Below are 25824 nucleotides of genomic sequence, written 5' to 3'. Positions count from 1 at the left end.
TGAGACACAGTTTGTGATCGGACTGTCCAATATTAGATTTTCACTGCACTATAAATGTGGAGAAAGTAATCCAAGATAACAATGTTATCGTTTTATCCATACATTTTAAAATAAATAAATATCAGGCAAATTCATCTTTATCTTGTTTATTGTGTTTTTTACGATTGCTAAAACATATTTCTTGAAACCTTCACCCATTTTCTCAAAACTTTGAACAAAAAACACAAAAAACTAAACAAAGGTACAATTATCTCAACTTAAACAAATAACAAAGAAAACTTCATACGTAAATGTAAAGCACATTACAGGTAAATGTAAAGCACATTACAGGTACATGTAAAGCACATTACAGGTACATGTAAAGCACATTACAGGTAAATGAAAACCACATAACAGGTAAATGTAAAGCACATTACAGGTAAATGAAAACCACATTACAGGTAAATGAAAACCACATAACGGGTAAATGTAAAGCACATTACAGGTAAATGTAAAGCACCTTACAGGTAAATGTAAAGCACATTACAGGTAAATGTAAAGCACATTACAGGTAAATGTAAAGCACATTACAGGTAAATGAAAACCACATTACAGGTACATGTAAAGCACATTACAGGTACATGAAAACCACATTACAGGTACATGTAAAGCACATTACAGGTAAATGTAAAGCAGCATCACACCTTTGTGCTGGTCCGGCCAGAGGACTTCATCTCCATCACACATAATGTCTTCTCTAGTTGTCCAAATGTGTTATTAAAAAGCCCTTTCCAGGCGTGAAGCTTATTGTGCTAATTATGCTGAGTGTGTCTTTAAGTAAACAACAAATATGTGGAATAATGTGTTAAAATCAGCCTTTTAAAAAAAAAAGGTTTTGAAATGATTCTAATCAATTCAGACGAGTCTTTTCTACAAACAAGTCGTCAAAATGTGATGATTCAAGAAACAACAACACACACACACACACACACACACACACACACACATTGAAGCATGCAGACCTCATACATGTTTCTAAGAGATTTGACACACTGTGAGATGGAAAGTGCAGATAAAGACAGAGACAGAATATAAAGTTCCTCTCAGACCGCAAATTGAATTTAATATATAGTCGGAGGGAGAACTCGAGTACTGTACTAAAGTACACATTTTAGGTAGTTTTGCTTTACTTGAGCATTTTCCTTTTAACTCCACTATATTTATCCAACATCTGTAAAATGCAGATTAGGATTTTACATATAAAATGTACAAGGTTATAAAATATGATGCACTGTTATAGACTGTAGAATACTGTAACTAGTTTAAATGAACTCCACCTGGGACAACTGCAACATGCTTAGATGTTAATCTATTAGTAATAATATCCCAATAATATATTATAAAAATTATAATAAAACATACATTTTTGGGGCAATCTTTTTGCCAGTTTTTCTTTGTATTTTTATATTACTTTAACTTAAGTAAAGGATCCACTTTATCTAAAACTTTTTCCTACAAATGTAGAATTATTATACCTACAATGTAAACTTTTACAGCTTGCTTAGGCAATATTAAATGACATTCATATAAATAAAGGAAACTTGAATTTGAGACAAAGTGCAGATGTAATGTGTGGGAATGAGAAAATAATCTTGCCCATCCTCTGTACACCTGCTACTCATGTAAATCGAGTACCAACTCTCACCTCTGCAGGGCGCCATAGTTCTGCTAAGATGCCTATTCAGGTCAAACAGCATGCAGGAACAATATCATATATAAATAATATAAATATATAATAGGGTAGTTTAATTAAAAGTGGAAATTATCATTATTTGTAGCCTTAGCTTAATGCATGGCTTATTCAATTCATGGAGACATGGCAACTAGTTGTGCAGAATTTAGCAACATTTATTATTTAGAAAAATAAATAATAACAACACAAAACATTTTGTACAAAGAAAACAAAATTAACATGAAACCATCACTTAATTAAAGCAGAATGTCACATATATTTTCATACAGTATATATAATGTTATGTATTGTTGGTCATAAAACGTGTCATTTTGTACATTCATTGATGGATACTGCAGGACAAATGAGCAGCAGTGGGAATGTATCAACATTTGTTGACACATTAACTAAGATTTTTTAATTTGAATGTTTATAATTTATATATATATATAAAAAATGTATATAGTACAATCATAGTCAATGATGCAGCAATCTTAGGAATGTCAAAGGGAACTGCAGTGTACAGAAGTGGAGAAAAAGAGCTTTGGAAATGAAAAGGATGTTAAAGCATAGTTGTTCTGTACATCTGTCTATGATGAGATCTATAATAACAATCCTGAAACCACACTCTGATATCAATAAAGTAATTTAGTAAACCATCATCTGTATATCTAAAAATAGATATTAAAGCAAGTATGGCATCAAGAGAAATGCAAAGTACATACTCATATTCACACTCACATACTTACACAGTATTGGATGGACAGGACTGTGGTGCTGTGACACATTTGGGACCTGATCTGTGGTACTGCATGTTACCAGGAATGGAAAAATCAATGACCTGTTGCATGTTAGCTATGTGTCTGATACTGTACCCAGTGTAGAAATAAAACAGTTCATATTAAAGCCGAATTAAGTGTTTTCTGACCACTAGCAGAAGAACTTGCACATGGAGTCAATTTCTCCAGCCTAACATGCAGTATTAGTAGTGTTTCAGGTTGATATGGATTTTAATTAGTTTCTGTTGTTTTTATGTTCTAGTGTGAAGCTTTATCATTTTAAAGTCTACAACATTGCATTAGGAAGTTTTGTTGCATTTTTAAATAAATGTATCACCCATTCAATCTAAACTTTCAGCAGATTTCCACGCATACTATTTTTTAAATAATAAATACACAATACACTAAAGAAAAATATATATTTTCACGTGGTGAATAAACTACAAGTGTGCTGCCTGAATACATTTGATATATGGGAAACACAAGTGGTAGCGAATAGCTTACTTACACATCTAGAACAAACGGCACAAACATGAGCATCCCAGAGAAGTTCACTTTCTGGCCACCTGTTAAATGTACATCCAGTGTCCACTGTCATTTTAGCTCTGGCTTCATCCACCAGCTCCTGAGAAAATATTCTGTCGCTAAATTTTAGCGACAGAATATTCATATTCATATTCAATCAGCACACATTTAATGTGTGACTTTCTTTACAAATTACTTGTTTACTTTGACTCTCTTCAGATTGTGTAAGTGCAGTTAGCCTGTGCTAACTCCTGCTCAGTTTTATAATAAGCTGCATGATTTTAGTATATATATATATATATATATTTTTTTTTTTTAATCAAACAACAAGTTTAAAGTGACAGAAATCTGCATATAGCTGCAAAGTAGGGTTTCGTTTCTCAGTGGGATTAGTAGTACCACCAGTTCCAGCAGTAATTTGATTCAATGTTAATATAGTAATAAAATTAAGTATAGTAGAAAAATAACAATACAAACAGTTGTAATAGTTAGGGTTGGGTATCAAGAAATGGTTCTGAGTTGGAAATGATCTAATATTAAGAGAAAGAGATTGATTAAAAACATGCTTTTAGAAAGGATGGACAAAGTATGGACCTATTGCAATTCTGTTTACATCACAAATAAGGTATGCATTGATGCATGTAGTGTTTAAAATATGGCTCATAAAAAGCGGTCTGAAAAGTGAAGCCAATGAGGAAGTGCCTTTACTTTGCATTCTCTCTAATATCCAAGAGGAGGTGACTCCTCTGGTTGCCTAAAGAAGTCAGATTATATAGAAGTCTATGAGAGTAAACATTTTTCCTGGCGAGTTTATGCTGTCAATCGGAAGTTTCTAGCCTTCTTCAATACGGCATTCATTTTGTAAAGTATAGTCCCATTTAGAGTTATTGACAACAGGTATGCTTTAGGTTGTGACTACCTTTTGATTAATAGGGCGCTAACATGGTCTTGTCCTGTTTGGGTGCTCTCTGTGTTTTCGTCTTAGAACTTACTTAACACATTCAATTTATGTACGTAAAGGTAAATTAGACTTCATTTTTACCTGGAAACCAAAGTGAATCAGAAAATGTATTGCTATTTATGACATAACATTTTGGTTTCTTGTACTCAAATATTCTGACGAGAATCTGAACCAACAATCAACAATACCCAACCCTTGAGGTTAAACTTTTCACATTGTGATTTTTAAGGCTAATTTGTTGGTTACCATCTCCACCCACCATGATGTCAGAAAAAGTCAAACGCAAACTTTAACTCTGCTAAATATTTCTTTGATCCAGCTCCCATTTTATTGGGCACTGGGAAGTGTGTGTCTTTTTTTAAATTGTTTTTTACCATAACTAGCTATATTATAAATATTCACACACACACACACACACACCCACACACACACACACACACACACACACGGTTACACACTGTTGTTGCACTTTCGTCCAGCTTTTTTATGGTAATGCTGTTGTCTCCAGCCTGGCTATGTCAAGCGGCTCCTTGACAACCGGGCTGTACGTTTTGGTCGATTTGAGGTTGCCATGGAAACCCGGGGGACTCTGCAGTATAGACGGGCTGGATATGGAAGTTACAATGACAGATGGCGTTGTCTTATACGCAGTCCTCGGCCCAGACTCCTCCATCCCGTTGTCCAGCTGTGTGGGTGGAGGAAGAGAGAGACATGTTCAGGTATTGTGACTGAGGCTCGACATGTCGAATGTGAGTAGGTGGCTGGAAGTTGATGTGAAAGAAAAAGGAGTGAGGTGGAGTTGAAGGGAGATAAATAAGTTTTATGAACTGTTGTTTGGATCAATACAACTCTCCTCCACTTAACCTGCCAGGACATGAAACAGTCACAGCTAATCAAAGGCATTGATCGGTTGGATTGATGAATGGCTTTCATTCCCGCTTCACAGAGCCCTTGATGGAGTGGGACTGAATCACTTAATTGTCCCCTGAGGTCAATAGCTCTTCACTTCAGGTACAAAGTACTCTAGCTGAGCACGTTTAAGTTGAGTTTTACCTCCGTAAAACTTTTTTTACCTTCAGTTCAGTTCGTCTGTCTGTCAGCAAGATTACGGAAAAACTACTGGCCCCACTTTCTTTATATTTGGTGGAAGGGTGCAACACCAAGAAATGAAACGATCGATACCAATCTCCTGCCTGTCTGTTAAGTATGAAGATGCATCCAGTTTAGCATAGCGTAAAGAGGCCTCACTCTATCCAGAGGTAATAAAATTCACCTACCACAGTTGAAGTTTAATAGGGGGGCTATTTCTTGTCGTAGCAGTGACTCAGGAAATCATTTCCCTCAGTGAAATCAGGCATATTACACAGCGTAAAAACACAACGTAACACAAGGTTGGAAACAGGATGGAAAGCACAGTTGATTAGATTGTCTAGAATGAGGATTAAAGAGAAATGCAAACTTGTTCAGCTGCAGAGGGTTATTTTCAGAGAGCTATTCAGGTTGTAGAATGGGTGACATGCTCCTTTAAATAGCCCTAAATAACAAAAGACTTAATTGGCTGAACGAACAGAAAAGGTTGAGACTGGTGCAGCTTTTTGTTATAAACAAATCTCTTGAAATATATCTCGAGTTTTATAGCATAAGACTTTAAGATAAATCAGCCTTTTTTCTACACAGACAATATTTATTAGTAGGATAAATTTGTCTTTTCATGGGATTTGTTGATTTCTTATTAAATACAAAAACAGACACCACATCAACTGCGGAGAGCAAGAGGTGTACGATCGGTGGACTCTTACAGTAGCTGGCAGATGACTGCTTGGCTGCAGGCTGATGTCCGACATGGAGATGTCTTCAGTCTCCAGAGTCTGAACAATACGCACATAAACACAGCCAATAAATGTTAGTTATGATCTAAGATCTTTTGCACTATTTGAGCTACCAGGTCACATTCTTGCTAAAGAAACAGAGCGACTCAAACACAGACCTTTCAGCTAAAAGAACATCCGTTTTTAAAAAGTATGTCGCATGGTTTCCTCAAATTGTTCCCAGCTTATACCAGTAACAATCACCTGGGTCAATAGCAACAGGATTAGTATAAGCGCTGAAAATGGGGACACCAATAATCTCATGTTTTTGTTGAAACCCACTGTGTTTTAAAAAGTAAATGTGTCCTTCTTTTCTTACAACTTCTGTTTTTCCTGTCAAAACTGTTTGACACAATATACAGTTAAAAAAAGACGAACAAAACGAAAAATATAAATGAAAGGTTATACTAATCACAAAGAGAAAAATGTCAGTAAAAGCACATTTTCCATATGTATGACATTATTTGCAAGAGTTCAAGTCGGTAAACAGCGATTATAGACACAATTGAAAGTGTGCCTTTATCATCTGCTCTGTGCATAGATGGAAACAGATGGAGGTCAGAGACTCCTCGACAATCACCCGTCTTCGTCTGCAACAAGTGCAGCATGTTGAAACACGGGCTCACATCATGCAAACTGTGGATTAGGTCTGAAATTCACAGATTATTGGATTAGTTTTTGAAAACTCTGAAATGGATTCCTGCATGGCAGTATGGCGTGTGTGTGTGTGTGTGTGTGTGTGTGTGTGTGTGTGTGTGTGTGTGAATATGAGCGTACATGTGGTTTACTTGTGTTTTTTCTGTGAACTAAGATGATTACAGAGAGACGGAAATGCTCCATATATTGGATGTCCCACATAAAATGACCTGTCACTTTCCATCGGCCTGACAGCACGATGCTTAGAACATCGCAAACATTCGCCAAGATGAACCGTTCATAGGAAGAGTGTTGGGTGTTACCAAGCCTCACTACGCAGATATGTTAAAAGGCTAACAACTACATTTAGTTTAACCTCACATAATTTACATCACTTTGTTACAGTTTACAATGTAATATAAAATAAAACATTCCATCCATTTTTTACAGAAGTAAACAAACAATGGTGATCATTCAAGTCACCCAGCTTGTGAATGAGCCAGTGATTGAGATGAGATGAGTTAAACAGCTGGCGCCTATTAGCTGTTGAAAGGGACACCTCAGTGCTCGGCCTAGAAGGGCTGAGTCTAAGATAATGTTCCGCCTCTCATCCAAAAGGCTCCGTCAGTTCTGAGAGACTGGCGGGAAGTCAAAAGCATTTAACCTCTGAAGGGTCGTTCACACCATGAGAGGCGTTGAGGTCACATGTGGGTCTTTAGTCCACCTTACTGTCAAGAGGTAAACATGAGTCCTTATGCTACATGAGTCAAAGGGTGAATGGATCCTAAACTGCCTGGGTAGGAATTTTAGGACAGCATTTTCAAAGAGCTTGTTTGACAAACACACGTTGGGGCAAAAATGTTTATATCTGATCCAGACGGCTACATTCAAAGGCCGGGTGAAAAGTCAGCCGTCATGGAGAGGGGGGAGACGCAACATTGTTTACATACAGTATGGGGATAACAGCCATCAATGTCAGACAGTCTCTCTTGGAAGACATTCATAGTGTTGCACTTGGTTGTTTACATGAAAGTGACAGAAGTTGTGCAAAGAATGGAAAAAGAGAGCTTGAGAGAGAAATTAAAACCCAGCATTTTGTAAGTAAGAAATTGTCGGACACAGACCCCCCCCTAATCCAGTGTCAGAAAGGATTTAGGGTGGGGTGTTTTCCAAGCTACAGTGTATCTGATTCCAAACAAGCAAAACCCGCAAAAAGTCAGAACTAAAGAAGCCCTTTGGATAAATCTTCGACATCTTCTAAATATACCAAAACCTGAATGATGGAGAATCTTCACACTGATTTAATCGACTACTAATGGTAGTATCAAAAAAAGTAATGTTGGCTGACAGCAATAAATGCTGATACCCTCCAATGGGATTGACACTTTTTTACTTATTTTACTTACTTTATGATGATATATTTTAACTTTAACCAAATCATTTTATAGACGCTGTGATCACTAAAGTTAAAGCCTAATGTCCAGTGATTATCCAGTCTAGTAGATAGTTAGTGGCCTTTCAAATATCATGGAGCTACTGTTTTCTATTCTGAAACCTTAATTTCTGTGACAAAAAATGTAAACAAATACTCATCAAAGATACAAACAGTAATTCAGAGTGTAAACCAGACCATGTCACACTGAAAGTCACAAAATCAAACCGCATGTTCATTACCGTAACAAGCCTGGATTATAAAATGGACTCCCAACAACATGGTCTCAGAGTTACTTGGCATGAAATACCGAACATATGAACATATTAACAGGACTCCAACACAGCACAGTTCGTGCGTAGATATTGTTTTGTTGTTCACTCCTCTCCTTTCCTCCGCTCTGTCTCTGACTGTGTGTGCGCACGTGTGTTTGTGTCGGGAGCGAAGCCCCGCCCTTCGCGAAACAGAGCTCAAAATTGACCCCTGCTTTAAAGTAATAAAGCTAGAAATGTATGACTTTCAGACTGCATAAATCTTCATACTAGTGCACATTAAAGTATGTAAGTAACAGTATGTTGACATAAACCATGCTCCGATACTTACTGTGATCTGTGACAGGTGACATATGGCCGGGTCAGTAGGGTTGTGTGCAGGCAGTTCTCTCAAACTCTCCCGTGTTGTGACCTCTCACCTTTGACCTCTGGCTGGCATGGTGCACCTGTTTGGCATCACCAGATAACTGATGAATGTCAGGCGTCCGAGATGAGCAGTCCTCCTCCGTGTCTGAGAAGCGGGCCTTTGAGGCAACACACACACACACACACACACACACACAAGACTAAAATCAGCAACTCGTAATTCACTGCATTTGTCATTGGAAGTGTAAGACATGGACATACCAGATTAGATATAAGGTACACTCACTGATTCGCTCTCAGACAGGGAGGAGTTGCGGAGCCTGCTGGGGCCTTTGCTCTCTGATTGGCTGGTGACGGTGGATCGGCGGGTGGACTGGAAGCTGCTGGTGCTGAAACGGTCCCTGCCAGTAATGCACAGCAATGTTCCGAGGTAGGGAATATACCTACTGAGCGCTGACCTGAGGGAGAGATAGAGAGAAATATTCAAATCCATAATTGATTTTATGGTATGAGAGTGACGTGTGGAGCTCCCAGACATCCATGGATGCAGAGCTTACTTTCACGATTTAATTAGGATTTTAAAAAGAGCAATTATTTCTGTAACAAAGTGAATGAAAGAATGTAAATAGAGTTACTATGGGGAATATAATTAAAGTTGTTGTACGTGATCAGACACGATACAGCCAGATCACGTACAAAAAAATCCATCTTGTATTGCGTTGGTCATTAACCCTTTGTGTCAAGAATAAATCCATCTTAATTGTACACATACACCAGCGCCATTTTTATTAGGGGCAAGTGGGACCAGGCCACACCAGATGGAGCTTCTGACTTAAATGAAAGAATGCGCAGCCACAAATTAGTGTAATAGGGTTCACTTTGTATTATATATTACATAAAACGTAAACTTCCTTCAACCTGTTTGGCAATACTGTACTTCAATATGGTCCTACAAATAGAGTAAAATGAAAACACTTGAGTGTGCATCCTACCTGTATTTGGGATGTGTTATGGCATATATGATGGGGTTGTGGATCGCAGAGGCTTTGGCGATCACAGCAGGAACAGAGTTCATATACGGAGTCAACATGTCAGCGTACCTGAGAGAGACACAATGGCAGGGTTAGTGTAGAAACTCAGGAGTGGGATACTCACATTTCTATTATTGTTTTAAAATCCTATAAAAATAAAAGAACTGTACTTCACTGTACAGTATTTTTACTGACTTTACTTTAGAAACATCCAATCAATAAAGTCATCCCACATCTTTCTGCTCAGCCTATAAAAGCAAACTATCTTTCATTTGTTCACAAAGCCATTTAATACATTCCTATTGTGAAAATATTGATTATAGATGCTTTACCTAAGATCTTCATGTATATATACATACAGTATATACATGTATGTATATGTGTGTTATGATGGCGACTAACTCTCCCAGAATCCTCAATGCTGCTCTGATTTTAGCTTCAGATAACTGCAGGTAATCCTTTAAGTTTAACCATATCCCCTAAACATAGTGTACGCCAGTTTTCCCTTCTTATCGAGATATTTTGACATCAGTAGATTGTAAAACGTGTCAGTGTTCCCTGACAAATCACACACACATACACACCTACCCAGCGAATGCAGTGAGGGCAGCACACGAGTAAGGGGCCCAGGAGATGACAAACAGCAGGATGACGATAAGTGCAATCTTGGCCATCTTCCATTCAGTCTTCATCTTTTGGAACTTCTTTGCAGAGTCTCTGTTTCCCTCGCAGTTCATCTTTGCTATCGCTCTGTCAAACACAGACACACGCATCATAGTTATGAGGCCTCATTTCTTTGCTTTTAGTTGCAATATAATTTTCAATATTTTATCAAATTAGCCATTTCTCAAGAAAAACTGCGTTATATTTTTTAATTTTAATAAAAAATAAAAATGTATTTGGACATTGACATTAATTTACTGTCATGACTTGAACACACACAATTTGTGTTGCCCACACAGGCTGTACTAGCCCTAAGGTTAAGCGTGACATCAGTGGGAATCGATAGAACAACCCTCACATACCGTTTAACAAAAAAACATTACTATCTGTGCATTATTAATGCTTGTGGGAGTGTGTGTTGCAAGAATAAACAAGGTAGCAGAATGATTAAACGTAAACCGCATGTATGCCTGTACCGACCGCGTTGTGTGTCGGATGGCTCTGAAGATGCAGCAGTAGCTGAAGATGATGATGAAGAGAGGGATGAAGAAGACAAAGGTAAAGAGCAGCATGGTGTAGGAGCGGACAGAAGGAGTAAACGTCATGTAGTCCCAGGAACAAGACGTCATCAGACCTTCTGGGACATAAGCACCTGTGGGAGAACATATACACTTTAGTATTTACTTTCCACTGGCATGAAGTCTGACAATCCCTATTTTTCTGTCACATTCTGTATTGTATAACTTCCTGATTACTCCCTATCTGAAATAACTTGAACTACTTCATTGTACCTCATTTGACAGTCAAGTTGTCAAGCTTGATTTATCTAATATCTAATTCTACATACTATATAACTAAAGGCTGTGTTGCTCTCATCACCTTTCTTCTTATCTGATTTGGATCTCAATACTGTTCTACTGATGTTCCATCAACTGAAACAAACTCTGATAAAGAAGCCAAACTACATAAGGAGATAGTTCAACATTATGGTAAACATCCTTATTATTTCTTGCCCAGAGTTAGATGATTAATACCACTCTCAAATCTGTCCATTGATTATAAAGATACAGCAAGGATACGCTTAGCTTAGCTTAGCTTAACATAGCATAAAGACTGGAAACAGTGGAAAAAAGCTAGTCTGGCATGTTGGTTCTTCCTGGAGTCTCTGGCGAATAGATACAGTAAACCAATGTAAAGTTGTAGGTTTTACACTTGTACCTAGTAAACAAACAAGATGTAGCGCGTAAGTGAGTTTTAGAAGTGCTGGTAGGCACAAAACAAACATTTGGACAGCTGAATAGCTTATACTGCAAAAGCAGATGCAATGTGGAGAGATAACTTTGCTATTGTCAGATACATAAATATACATATTATCATGAGCTAATCTTGTAGCATTAATCAAAGTACAGCTAAGAGTGCTAAGAAGTCTTTCATGACTGAAGTGTTGGACAAATTGAAATGTTTTCCAATTGGTGGCGCTAGAAGGAAACTAAGGGAATCACCAAAGTAATTAGGATGCATCCCCTGGGGACCACCACATGGTATGGCAATGTATCCAATAGTTGTTGATTGCTAATAACGGAAATATAACTAACTAAAACTGTATTATACAAGTATGCAGTATTCTCTTATATGTAACACCTTCTGTCAAGCTCAGGCTGTGATATTTGACAATGGGACGTAAGTGGCCCACATGCAAAATCCATCAGAGAAAGCAGTTGAAGTTCTCTCTGGTTGTTTCTGCTGTGGAAACTAACATTGCTGCCTTACCAGGCTGCTTTTATATGGGACTGCATCATACCTGTCAACATTGGAATTTCAAAATAAGGGACATTTTCTGGCGGACTCCGCCCATACCTTAACAGCTCTGAGCCAGCCAGTCCCCAACCCATATAATGTAAATGTAAACACATAAAGGACGGGTTCAGGAATTACAAGTTTATTTAATGTATGTATTACTTGTACAGACATGTTCATAAGATTGTTCATGCTGGCGAACATCGCTTTTTCCTTCGTGTGCAATGCTAAAATCTGAATGGCACACTTTACAAAAAGCACGAGTTTGCCCGACTCTGCTTTTTATTAAATAAGAGTTTATTAAATACCAAACAAGTTAAAACGTTATGCAAGACGTTATGCAAAACGTTACTTGCATAACGTTTTAACTTGTTATGCAAACGTTATGCAAGTAACTAGACAAATGGGAGGAATCCTATTTGTCTAGTTACTTGCATAACGTTTTAACTTGTTTGGTAGGTACAACTGAGTCTCCATCTATCTCCCGTTCACTGTGACTCTCATCATATGTTTTCGTCTTCTTCTGTGTGTTTACTGCCGGATAACATTTTTCAGCTCATGTTAAACATAATACTGCCACTTGCTCTACCGGAGGCCTCTTTACCACTGTACACTTTTTTTAAATTAGGCCTATTTTTATTTTTGAAAGGTTAAAAATACGGGAAAATATTTAAACGGGAGGACAGTGGGATGGAAGGAAAAATACGGGAGGGTTGACAGGTATGGACTGCATCCTTAATTTCACACAATCACCACAAGAAATCACACACACACACACGAATGCCCTGGTCGTTCACCTTGTAGAGCATATGCACACCATGTGTCAAGGCTGAGTCCTTAACTCATGTCATCCCCTTTCTCTCTCCCCTGCCTGTCATGCCTGTCTCTTAGCTATCACTGTCCGATAAAGCAGAAAAACCTGAGAAACATCTTTTATAAAAACAGAAAAGAAAAAAACACACACACACACACACACACACACACACTCACACACATACACAAAGACACTACTGTATCTTCACTTACACAGTAGAGCACAACTAACCCTACACATACATACACCCATCATTTTTAAATTATCTAATATAAGCATATCTTTCCTTTTCTCCAGACACAAAAGGAAGCGATAAGTAATTTTTCTTTTTAAATAATGTGTTAAAGTAAAGTTGTTGTGACAGTTAGGGCTCCAAACACCAAGAGAGTTTTTAGTGAGAAAACAGCCATTGCAACAGAGTCGATGCATTGTGACATAACTTGCGGACAAATGGAAAACTCATGGTATAATTGGCTGCGCACAAGAATGCAATGCATTGTAAAGACAAAGCCTATCAAATGGTTCAACACTATTCACAGGAAACCATAATAATCTACTCTTTTTGAAAATAATTCAAACAAAAGACATACAAGGAATACATTCACATACTACTTGGTGACATTACTTGCATATGTACTTGCATATGTACTGTATATATAAATATTTCAGTTATCCTTCTCTTATTATACAATCTATTATATATTATCATATGCACTGGAGTCTACTGGGATGGTAGAGCCCACTTATGGAAAACAGGTTTGGTATTTCAGGGTCAGTTTTAAATCAGTTTGATTCATAATGCTTTAAAATAGGAATTTGTTATGTTGTTATTGGGGATTTGACTTGGTGGAGTTCCCCAGGGCTCTATTCTCACTCCTTCATTGGAGCGATTAACACTGATTAATTTGTATGTAGCTGACAATAAGTTGTACTTTCCCTTGATTGTCAGAATCTCAAGCAACGGGACGGTCTTCATGAGTGTCTACATTTTGTACAATTAAGTGCATAAGTGTTTGATTTCAATAATTGACAGTTTCAAATGCCTCCTGTGTTTTATTGATTGAACAGTTGAGTATGCAGTGGCAAGCGACAGACTCCACAACCTCATCATTAAATATCGTTGGGCTTGTAATGTCAGCTACAGGCCAACATATGAGGATCTGCCTTCTGATAACTGAATTTATATTAAATGTATTGGCATGTTGACAAAAGGTAAAGTCAGATATATTTGACATACTACAACTTTTAGCAGGAATTTGACACAAATAAAAACAGTGAGAAAGAAGCACTAAGACAGAGCTAAAAAAAGAAACCCCCCAGAGGAATCACAGTGATCAACAATGACTCGACATCCAGGCATTTGAGTGCAGTTGTACTCACTCCAGCCAAAGAATGGAGGCAGGCTCCATCCTGCGGAGTAGATCCAGGCAGCAGCCAGGATGCTCAGGGCTTTCCTGCGAGACATCCCCCCCAGGGAGGCCAGAGGCCTGGTGATCACCACGTACCGGTCCACTGCAATCACCATCAGTGTCATCATACTGCAGATACCAAACAGCGCTCCGCAGAAGGCATACAACTCACAACCTGGAGGAGAGGTGAAAGTCAAGAAGTAGTAAAGAGGAAGTTTTAACGACGGTTTTGGACACATATGGGTTTCACTATTTCACTGTCATATCAGATTTTTTAGTATTCTTTGCTAATGACATATTAGCTTTATGCGGCACATGTATTATTTATTATTCTTATCTTGCATACAATGCCTAACAGTCGCCGATACTCTATGTAGCACATTTAGCATTTTTAACTATATATTATTATTGGATTTAACTTTCTTGAATTCTTTTCCTAGACCTTTTAACTTTCAGGCCTTACTGTGCTGTATCACTAATTCCTGTCAAATTCCTGTACATGTTACATTTGGCAAATGTAGCGCTTCTGATTCTAATTATCAAACAATCTAATGGTATATCTGTGACACACGTGCTTCATTTTTCCTTTTAGGTCAATTGTAATGGTAAGTAGTTACAGGCAACACAGTGATGGCAAGACTTCTAACATGTCTCTTTTTGCTCCATAATGCAACATGCTGCTGTTCTCTATATCAATAGGCTCAATGTATCCATAATGTTGAAATCTGATACACACATTCATGCACACTTGCAGATTTATGTGCATGTCTATACACACACCGACAAAACCCAAACACTCGATCAACACTATCAGCTGCTGTCCCTTCAGGCTCTGAGTGTGTGATTACCACCGACCTGTCACTTAACATGTAATCACGCCGCCAAGTCATAACATCCAAGCACAAGACAGAATCTGAAGTGTTTCGCATTTGTGAAGAAACTTAAACAAATACCATTCAGGCAGTTTAATATACAGTACATCACCGTCGTCATGACTGTGTGGGTTTGACAGCTTGTTGAGTTAGTGAAGCTAATGAAGTCCAGGAAGAGCAGCGGTTCTCCAGAGAGGATTAATATTTTAAAGGACTCGGGCATTTGGTGGAACACAAGAAAGTTCACTGTATTGGGGTGAAGTCAATATACCAAGTGTATGTAAAACATCTCAGAAATTGGAAGGTAACTTTCTGAAATGAGTTGGTAGGAGAAAATATTTTTTCTTATTTATCCACTTTTTTCAATTTGCTCTTACAATTGTACGACTGGCTGAGGTGGAAGAGTTGGTGATCAAGTACCATGGAAACAGACTTAGTGTATAAATAATGAAGCATGTGACTTAAATACCACTAAAGAGACAAAAAAATGGTGTTGCCTTCCTCAAATTAATACATCTAACAAAGTTTACCACACAGTGTTTGAGATTTGACTGCTGCTTTTTACCATATATTTTGAGTTACTGAAAAGCCCCGTCATTAAGAGTGCATGGGGAGTTTAAATTCTACAGGATGGATAAACAAACACAAATAATAGCCAAGGCACAGTTAGCTTTTGCATTCCATTCACCCCATTCATCCGTGACCTCTTTCATTATATAGAGCTGACTTTCTGTGTGTCTTTTATTTTCAAGATGGTCGGGGGGTTGGCGGGAGTTCGGGGGGAAAAAAGGAAAGAGTTTTGCAGTAACCACGATTGAGCGTTGAGCTCCAGATTTGACAGCAATGAAGGTCAGGACAACTCCTGAAGGAAAAACACAGCGCATATCAGTGTTTGATCAGTGGAGTGTGGTGAACTCTGTTACCACCTTGTTATCTCTGTTCCCAACAGACTGCATGTATAATGCACACAATATAATGCACTCATCTAAAACACACTACCAACAAGCATTCTTGCTTTTTGTGATCCATGGAATGTTGATACTGGATGCTGCACAAAAGGGCGATCGGGGAAGTCACATTTGAGTGTTTTTGTGTGTGCAGAATCTTAATTGAACTGTAGGTCACACAAAACAAGTAAAGAACCAATACAGGTCCCTGTGGAAATTACAATGTGTGTCCATACATGTTGAAGATGTGTGGGTATGAATGTAAAAGAGTGTATATCATTACTTTGTGTTTAGGTCGTTGTTGTATTTGTTACTTTGTGCAGTATTTTTTAAATATAAGTGCAGAATGTTGAAACGCATGTGTTACCTTTCTTTCCAAAGATCCATCGCTTGTGCATGCTGTTGATGAAGAAGGTGGGTGTCTGAGTAACACACATCAGCAAGTCTGTGATCGCCAGATTAATGATAAAAATGTTGGATGGAGTCCGCAAACTCCGGCTCCTGAACACACACATACACACACACACACACACACACACACACACACACACACACACACACACACACACACACACACACACACACAGCTGTTGAAATATTCTCATTATTATTGTTATTATGAATAATCTGATTATCACATGTCGTTGTTACAGTTACATACAAAAAGTATTGCTAAACAAGTTTATTTAAGGAAACAAAACAACAGTACAAAGAAATACCTGCAGAAAGCATATATGACCAGGAAGTTTCCCAGGATGCCTGTGATGCCAATGACCAGGATGACAACACCGATGGTGTAGTGAGCGTGGTCTGGGACGTCTACCGTTGGAAATGGGTGGCTTGTAACCACGGAACCCTAACAACAGGAAAACAGGAAGGAAAGGGTTCATTAGTGGTGTGAGAATCATGATATGAATTGATGATAAGATAACAATGTCATTACAAAAACAATGTTGACTTCACTGCTCGGTCCCAGGATCTGACAGTCAGCCCATAATTAAATTAAATTGAAAAATTAAAAAGAAATGAAAAAGAAAATTGGATATTGAAAGGACACATTGATGTGTGACTTGTTGCTCTTCCAGCTCATACAGCTTGGAAATACAAATCATATATATATATATATATATATATATCCCACAAAATCCTATGTAATCCACCTAATCATGAACCAGGAAGTATAAAGAGCGACAAAGTCCGTATAGAGAGAAGGTTGTGGTGGATGGCTGCAGCATCTCAACGTTGTATTTACGGTACGCTACATAGTTTTTGACCACTAGTTGTGTTATGGAGCAATGTTTATATGCGTGGGTCCCCATGTTGTTTCAATCATCCTCCCGCACCGCTGCACGATTCACATTCTGTCGTTGGTTTCATACTATTTCGCTGATTGACAGTTGGTAGCGGTAAAGTTCATACAAGCCTAGCAATGCTCTCACAAAGGCAGTGAAGAAGAAAACTAATGAACACGTTTGTAAATATAATACTGAAATCGTTTTATGAGGAAGGAAATGCATTCAGCCCTCAATATACACACACTGTGTTTTGGGGAGAAAGTTTTGGTACTTACTAAACTCAACAGGGAAACATGTGAAGAGCTTTAGTCTGTTTTGGCTTGTTAATTCTTAAATAGTTCAACTTTGCACTTAAAGACCTTTTATTTCCCACACGTTGGAGTGTGTAGCATGCTGTAAACACACATCTGTATACAGTGGTGGAAGATGCACTCAGATATTTTACTTAGGTAAATGTAACAATACCACAATATGGAAATACTCTGTTACAAGCATCCTACATTTTAGTGAATGTACAAAAGTATTAGTATCAAATAACTGTGGTGGGAAGTAAAATATTTCCTCTTAAATGTAGTGGAGGCTCAAGCACATCTACACAGACACCAGGACTACTTACACTACATCTTCTTTCATTATCATGCTTGTACTAATTGTTATGTTTTAGCTGTGAAGCACTTTGGGCTGCAATTCTTGTATGAAAGGTGCTATACAAATAAAACTCATTATTATATTATCATCATTATTATTATTATTATTATTATTCCTGGCCACAGCATTTGAGAGTGCATGTGTGTGTTTGTCTGCGCATCTACTTTTCCGGCATTCCTACTATTCTACTGAAAAGGATATTTTAATAGAGGTTATCAAAGGAACTGAGAGAAAAGCTTGCGGTGATGTGTTACTGAAAGAAGGGACAAGTGCAGGGACTGAAGGTGATGTAGGTGATTTACACAGCTTAGATCTGGTCAGTCAGATCATACTTAAGGTCTCTCCTCCCTCCCAGCTTCATTTCTTTCTTTTCACATCCCTGCCAGTCTCCCTGCTGGATGTCTTTCTCATCTCCGTGGCCACTGCTGATAAAAACACCCCTGTTAATTCCCTCCGTCACATCTGTTCCTCTGTTTTCTAAATCTGTTTTGTCCTTTCCTTCCTCTTGCTTTCTCTCATTTCCTCCATCAGCTGAGGGTCAGATTAATCCTGATCACACAATGAGGAGGAAGGAGCAGCATGGAAGTCTCCTCTACAGAATGTTTGTGTGGGATTTAAAGACGGAGATAGTGTCAGGTGATATGTCTCTATAATCTCCATCTGCGAGCACGTACGGAAGCCAGCATTTCAGCATCAATCGAGAGCAAGTGATATGCATTTAAATGGCCTTAAAACAGGCAGGGACAAATAAACTAAGAGAGAAAGAAGACAAAGATTAAGGATAGAAGAGAGAGCGAGAGACGGAGTGGAGGAGAGGCAGAGCATTAAACATCCATTGTAGGAATTCAATCTGGATACAAAACACACACATGTGCATACCAGCACAAACAGCTGTGCACATGTGTTTGAAGATTACAAGCACAAGTACTGTAATTGACTTATATCCAATTATGTGTATACATCACTCTGTAACAGCCGAGACTAATTTAATAAAAGTGGCTGAGGGGCTTCCCTGTGGATGACAATGTGGCTGAGCCTCCACAGTAGATGAAGAGCTTCACATAACTAAAGGTGATAATTCAATATGAGCACTGGGAATTCTAAGTTCTGATTGGCTGGCAGGTATCCATTAGTTTCTAGTAACTACACAGTATAATCAGACACCCCTAAACGTTTTAAATCCCTCCAGGTGGGTATTTTTCTTTGTGTCATCTAACGTAAATCAGGTATTATCCCTTACTTATTGTTTACCGCGTCTCAGTGGATGCATATCGTAATGATATATTGTTTTACACCATTCCGTTGCCTAAAATAATGTTGCCAAGACAGTGAGACAATATATTTTTTTAATATAGAGTTTTGTCGGATGTAATGTATAACGTTGGAGCTGAAAGTTATCATGTGATTCTGCATATATTTATAATATCCTGGCATAAATACATTTTGGAAAAATATATATTCACACCACATTTCCCAGTGTATAATAAATACACTGATAAAAAATGACAAGACGATGGAAGAGGCATACATTTTGCTTATTAGGATATGTTCCCAGACAAGGAAAGTGTGTAGTGTGTACATAATTTCTACCAGATTAAAGTTGCAGTGGTTAACGTTGTGATTTGAAACAAAACAAAACAAGAAATGCAACAAAAACCCTTGGTTACGTTTAGTAAAAGATCATGGTTTGGATTAAAACAGGTGCATTTGTTACGAACGTAACGTTAAACATTAAAAAATTAACGTAACGTTAAAATAAGTCAACGTTGACTTTTTGTTCCACACAGGACCCAAACAGCGGTCTCCTGTGTTTGTGTCACCCATCCACCCAGCCCAACCTCCCCTCACTTCAATTAGACATTAATTTGTGATAGGTTTGAAAACAAAAGTAATCTCCAAGGAAATATGTTTTCCTCAAAATGTAATTAACTTTGCAGTTTTGTTGTCTGGGATCATCAGGCTATTGGTTTGCAGCTGATAAGTTAATAGCAGGACTGGTTATAAAAAGTAGATGAAGACCAGTTTACTTAATTTAATTTGTTTTACTTCATTTGTTTTCACAACTAAATAAACATTTTAGTCTTGCAAATTAATCTGTTTCAGTATTTGATTGATTTAAGTTTTATCATGTGTTATCATACTGAATGCTAATGTCAAAAAAAGATTCAAAAACTACTTCCTTTCGTTCAATAGTCCAGAGACTCAACAGTATTGATGAATGCTGCACTAACCACACAACTGATTATCTGCCCTCTTAATCTGACGCACGTCACCAGCAAGATGTTAATCAGGAAATACGTTGAAAGATTAGTGATTATCTGCAACTTCAGAGGCAAACTCATTTGCTTATCAGGTAACACAGTCTAATCACACACACACACACACACACACACACACACACACACACACACACACACACACACACACACACACACACACACACACACACACACACAGTAACATTGTCTATGTTTAGATGCACACAGATATGTAGACACACACCTACACACTTAACTGGACCCATTTTTTAAAATTATCCAGAGATTGTAGGTTCGATAGATGATCAAGAGAGAAAAGGCAACAAACAGCAGTACAAGGAAAAGAGAGAGAATCACAGAAGGTTTTTAAAATACTTTTTTTATTGAAAACCACACTTATTGCAAATCAGAAGATCCCATCTGCCTCAGTAGGAGTTGCCTTCAGGCACTGCTTTAATATCAGTTTTCCCAGCACTACTACCATGAAGGCCAGGCCACAACAGCTACTGAGACTGAAGCCTGCAGGTCGGAACTTCAAAGGTCACACTTGTTGAACTACATTTACGCTGCACCCATGTGCTTCTGGTGTTGTTCAAACAGCTGATACTTTCTCACATCATAGTCAACATCTAGACTCCTGGGGCAAAGTTAATGCACTGTACTTTATTATCATGCACTGTATTGGTTTACACATCCGTATGAAAAGATTTCCCTGAAGGCTATGCATATTTGTGTCCTACACAGAGGGAGACAGAGAAAGAAGGAGTCTCATTCATCCAGCAGACTTGGTAATGAAAACATCCTCAACACACGTCTTAAGACTTTCCAGGCATAAACATGTGTAAATAAACTTGCTGAGGGGATGCAAGTGATGTCAGAGTTGGCATTATTACACACATTTAAATTAAAGACCATGCTGGTTTATGTGTGTATGCTGCTTTGCTGCAAATGGAATTTCCTCTTTTGGGACAATACAGATCTGAACTGAATTTAACCTGCACCTTGCATATGTTAGATTAAGATTAGAACACACATAGGTAGGCTATATTATAGGGTTTATATGGGATTATTGGGGAATATACAGTATTGCCACATATACAGTATAATCGCCATTTAGTGCAACTCTAAAGTCACTTTTGTGCACAAACAAGTCCTGTGACATGTTACAGTAATTATGACAGGAGATGAGCTCCCTAAATGTACAACAAATTAAGAGAATTATGAGCAATACTGTCACAAGAATTCGTGGATGCCATGTTTGACGTGCGCACAGATGTTAGCACAAAAAAAGCGATGTGCACTTTCAGTAGGGAGGTTACAAATATCTACAGTACACCAGCTCCTTAAAACCATTTCTTACAAAAGTACAAACTTAGAGAAACACAGATTACGGGATTTGCGCTTCACTCATGCCCTCATTCAGCTCCGGTGGTGAATAAACGGAGCGCAGATGCGCAGGAGAGGATGGTGTGAGTCATTCATTCACAGAGAGTTAACATCTCACACACACCTTCCTCATACGGTATTGCTCAAATTATCTAATAGAGGGATACAAACTACAACAATTTAAAACTGGCTGTGTCCCCCTTGTTTTACCAGAAGCGGTGAGTTGATTTTTAGCGGCTGTGGATTGGATCGTGCCGCGGTTACGCATCGTTGCAGCGCACAGAAGCTCTCCAGTGACACTGAGGGGTATTCCTTCAAGCAGGCAAAAAATAAAACAAATCAAATGGAGAAAGAAAAGCGTGGGAGTTGGGTACTCACAGCTGTAGTGACAGGAGACAGCTCCATGAGTCGTTGCGGACTGATGGAGCTGATGTTCCAGGGTGCCCTGGTGGTCGGGTCCGGTGTGGGGACCCCCGGTCCACTCAGGAGCGTAGAATCCATTCCTGGTCCACGGTGGTTAATAAAAAGCGGCTGAGAAGTGGACCGGCGAGGTGTCGGGTCTATATGAGCTGGTCTAGCAGTCCAAGAGGACGGTCATCATCGCTTTCCTGCTCTCATGTCCCACTATGACAGGGCTACTGGAAGTACAGCAGCTTTGGAGGGGTGGGAAAGAAATGCTCTCTGTCTCTCGTCCAATCCGTGCTCCGAGGATGCTTTGAGTGTTTGCAGAGAAAGAGAAGGACGTCTTTTATCTCTTTATTTATTTACCTTCAAAGAATCAATGGAGCAGTTGTTCCTCTATCAACTCCCTATGCATGTGTTTCAGTTTTCCTCAGCACTTTTCTCTGTTACAAGTAAAGGGTAATCGTTAGGGACACTATCATGCAAAGAAGGATAAAAAAAATCATTGTCCCACAGAAACCCATGCTTGTCTGATCAATTTGTATTGTGTGTTCCTGTGCAGAAAACAACATTTCCAGGCACAGCTTGCAGAAGTCTTGCATCCTCTGCATGAACTTTATAATACATACAAATCTATATTTATTGTATTGTAGCAACTTGACTCAGACAAGTGGACTGTTTCATTAGGTGCAGGGAGAAGCTTTGGATTGTTTATGCATCTGTTGGGAAAGGTCGAGATCGCAGTAGAACATGCTGCTGAGAAATGCTAAAGAAGGATGAGAGAAATGAACAGATACGGCAAGGATTAGATTTTTGGGTTGATTTGGCCAGATATTCAGTATATATGTAATGTTTTAATCCCAAAGAAAGGAAAGAAGGATGGAGTGAGGAAGTAAGAATACGGACTAAAGGGTATTGAAGGAACCATGAAGACTTAAAGGGAAATTCCGCAATTGTTCAACTAATTCTCATAATCATGTCCAATCTGACTATTGGTTATTTATTATGACTGTAGATGAATCGTAAAGATCCTAATGCAGTGATAAATTATATTAAGGAGGCTGTATCTAGGCTACTTTCGGCCCAACTCAGAAACAAGTGTTTAAAATGTAAAGTTTATCTTTAACAGGCTGACGTTGCTTGCCCCAATATACTGTTACGGTATACTGTATGTAGCATATACATGTAATACATAGCAGTCAAATGAGCTGAAAGATGCTATAAGCTTCATATATTTTTTTTTATTAAAGCAGCTTTAAATTTGATAAACAATTTTCTTCATACAACTGACACAGTGTGTACGTGTGAAGGTACACACAGCTTCATGCTAATGTTCATATAGTGTGTCACAGGACAGACACAGCATTTGCTTGTGACTCCAAGCGCTCCCGGGTGAACAACAAAGCATGCCTTTCACCTCAACACAAGATAAAATTTAGCCGGGAGCGCTCTACTTAGTGGACAACGAGAACAGCAAACAGGCTGAATGATACAGTACATTGGGAATATGATATTGGGTTGAGGAATTTAAGCATGACCATCTACCAATTATTCAGAGAAGAGCAAGGTCTTAAGATGCCTCGCTTTTAAAACATAACAAAATCCCTGTTTCCCTAACCTCCTTTCATTCTCCTTCCTCAATCACTCCCTGCTTGCCTTTAAGCTTGCATTTGGGTTTTTCACACTGAGGCACACTAACTTCTGACCCCATAACCCAGTTTACTGTTTATATAACGCCTTATTCCGTCGTCTTCTGTTTTCAACAATAATATGTTGCTATTGCTCTCTAATGCTGTTTAATGCTCCATACAGCGTATCTGCCTTAAACACGGTAAAGTTAACCCACCTCTGGAATGTTAAATGTTGACATGAGGAGATTCTGGGAGACAGCAGCCCGAATTTAATTTGTGGGAATTTATTGTTCGGCCTGTAGAGAGATGTGATTGGTTACGAGTTACAGGAAAGACTATTTATCGCCTTTTGCAGGCTAACCCCTGTGCACTGAAGGTCACCATGCTCTCTGCACATTTGCCTCTCTCATGGCACAGCACTAAATCCTTTACTTTCGCAGCCACCTAATTTCCAAACACACACACACACACACACACACACACACACACACACACACACACACACACACACACACACACACACACACACACACACAGAGTTTAGGGTTGCATCATGTTTATACATTCAACTTCTATCCTCTTCCCTTTTCAATGAACCCCCTAACAAACAAGTGCATCTTTCCTGCACAGGTGTTGTGTATTTTAATTAATGTGTACAGTGTGTGTCCATGTGTGTGTATTTGCAAATAACGCGACCTCTGGAAGCTTCAAGACCAACAACATAACTGGTCCCATGATGGGGACTTCTGGCTGATATTAAGAGGATCAGAATCTGGGTCTGGACTTACACAACAGTTGCATTATACAAACAAAGCAACTTTTACAAAGGCGATAACAATACCACTCTGTGTGGCATGATCCCCCTCATCCTTCCTTCCTCCCTCCATCTTACTCATTCCTGCTTAGGTTGGATAAGGTAATTTAATCATCATTAGCTTTAAATCCAATGACCCAATTTCAGGTCAGGCAAGTTGATGTGCCCAGGATATTGTATATTTGTTGTTGACAATAAACAATGTGTCTACGTAAACAACCACATTAGTCAACAGAGCAACATTCAGAGAAACTAAATTGTGATAAAATGTTACGCAAACATATTGAGCACAAATGTATTTATTACCAATGCAAGATGTCTCCTTGTTTTGGCCATGTTTACTGTTTACATGTTGACTGTTGACTAATTTATTTTGGGATGAAGTTACTGGATGTAATAGACGTGTCTTGAAAAATAAAATACTTTTTTAAATACATATGAAAATGAATTGGACTCTAAGATAGGGCAGATCCAAATTATGCACAATTCATGGTGCTCCCAGTGGCTGCAATCAATTATTTTGTGAATTCCCCCTTAGCTTGATCAGAGATTTAACAGCTTTGAAGCCTTTAACCAGCGAGTGCAGTGAAACTTTGCTTGTCAGTATTGGTATTAAGTTAGTCTTTAATTAAGTGTACTTGTCAGCCATGTCAGGTGACACCAAGGACATGGAACTGCATCACCATCCTCACCAACAAAAATGCTTCAGGTTATGTAGTTGTGCATACAATATGATGGGCTTCCGTGCAACAGGGGGCTGCCAGAATGATTGGTAGATGAAGAGAATAGCCATCAAATGGGGAAATGAAAAAAGCTTTTATCGCAATGACATGTGCGACGAGGGAGGACCGCAGGGGGCAACGAGCCCCTTCTGTGTGACATAACTGATGATGTCTAGTGGTAGTCTGCTTCTGGATATGTTGTTAAGTCAAGTCAAGTCAAATCATGTTTATGTACGTAGACCAATATCAGAAATTTGCCTCAGGGGGCTTTACAATCTGTACAGCATTCATCCTTTTTGACCCTCACTTCGGATGAGGAAAAAATAAAAACTCCTTTAACGCGGGAAAATGCTGCTGTTGTTGTTGGAAATGGTTGAACCAATGCGGGGTATGTGTGTGCTTTGTGTGGCTTGGGAAAAAAAAACTGTCTGCGTCTTTAAACAGCATTGCAGACCAGACTCCCCCTTTTAGCATGTTGAATTAAAATTACACCATCCAACTGTCCGTCCTCACCAACACATCCCTGCTGCTGAGGAGATGCTGCAAGTGTTGTGATAAACCAGATGTCCAGCAGATGTAGGGGAA

General features: G+C 38.6%; 1 protein-coding gene across 1 annotated transcript; it reads right to left on the bottom strand.

Annotated features, from left to right (window-relative positions):
* Nucleotides 1-4460: 4460 nt before the first annotated feature.
* opn4b (opsin 4b) lies at nucleotides 4461-22178 on the bottom strand. Its single transcript, XM_029456708.1, is given in 12 exon segments — nucleotides 4461-4661; nucleotides 5776-5844; nucleotides 8516-8563; nucleotides 8565-8708; nucleotides 8837-9008; nucleotides 9543-9650; nucleotides 10170-10331; nucleotides 10725-10896; nucleotides 14236-14439; nucleotides 16451-16584; nucleotides 16803-16939; nucleotides 22049-22178. Coding segments are annotated over 12 exon segments (1674 nt in total). The 5' UTR covers nucleotides 22172-22178.
* Nucleotides 22179-25824: the final 3646 nt, after the last annotated feature.

This window comes from Cottoperca gobio, chromosome 19, assembly GCF_900634415.1.
Source record: "Cottoperca gobio chromosome 19, fCotGob3.1, whole genome shotgun sequence".
Classification (NCBI taxonomy): Eukaryota; Metazoa; Chordata; class Actinopteri; order Perciformes; family Bovichtidae; genus Cottoperca; species Cottoperca gobio.
This window is presented reverse-complemented; position numbering and strand designations above follow the sequence as displayed.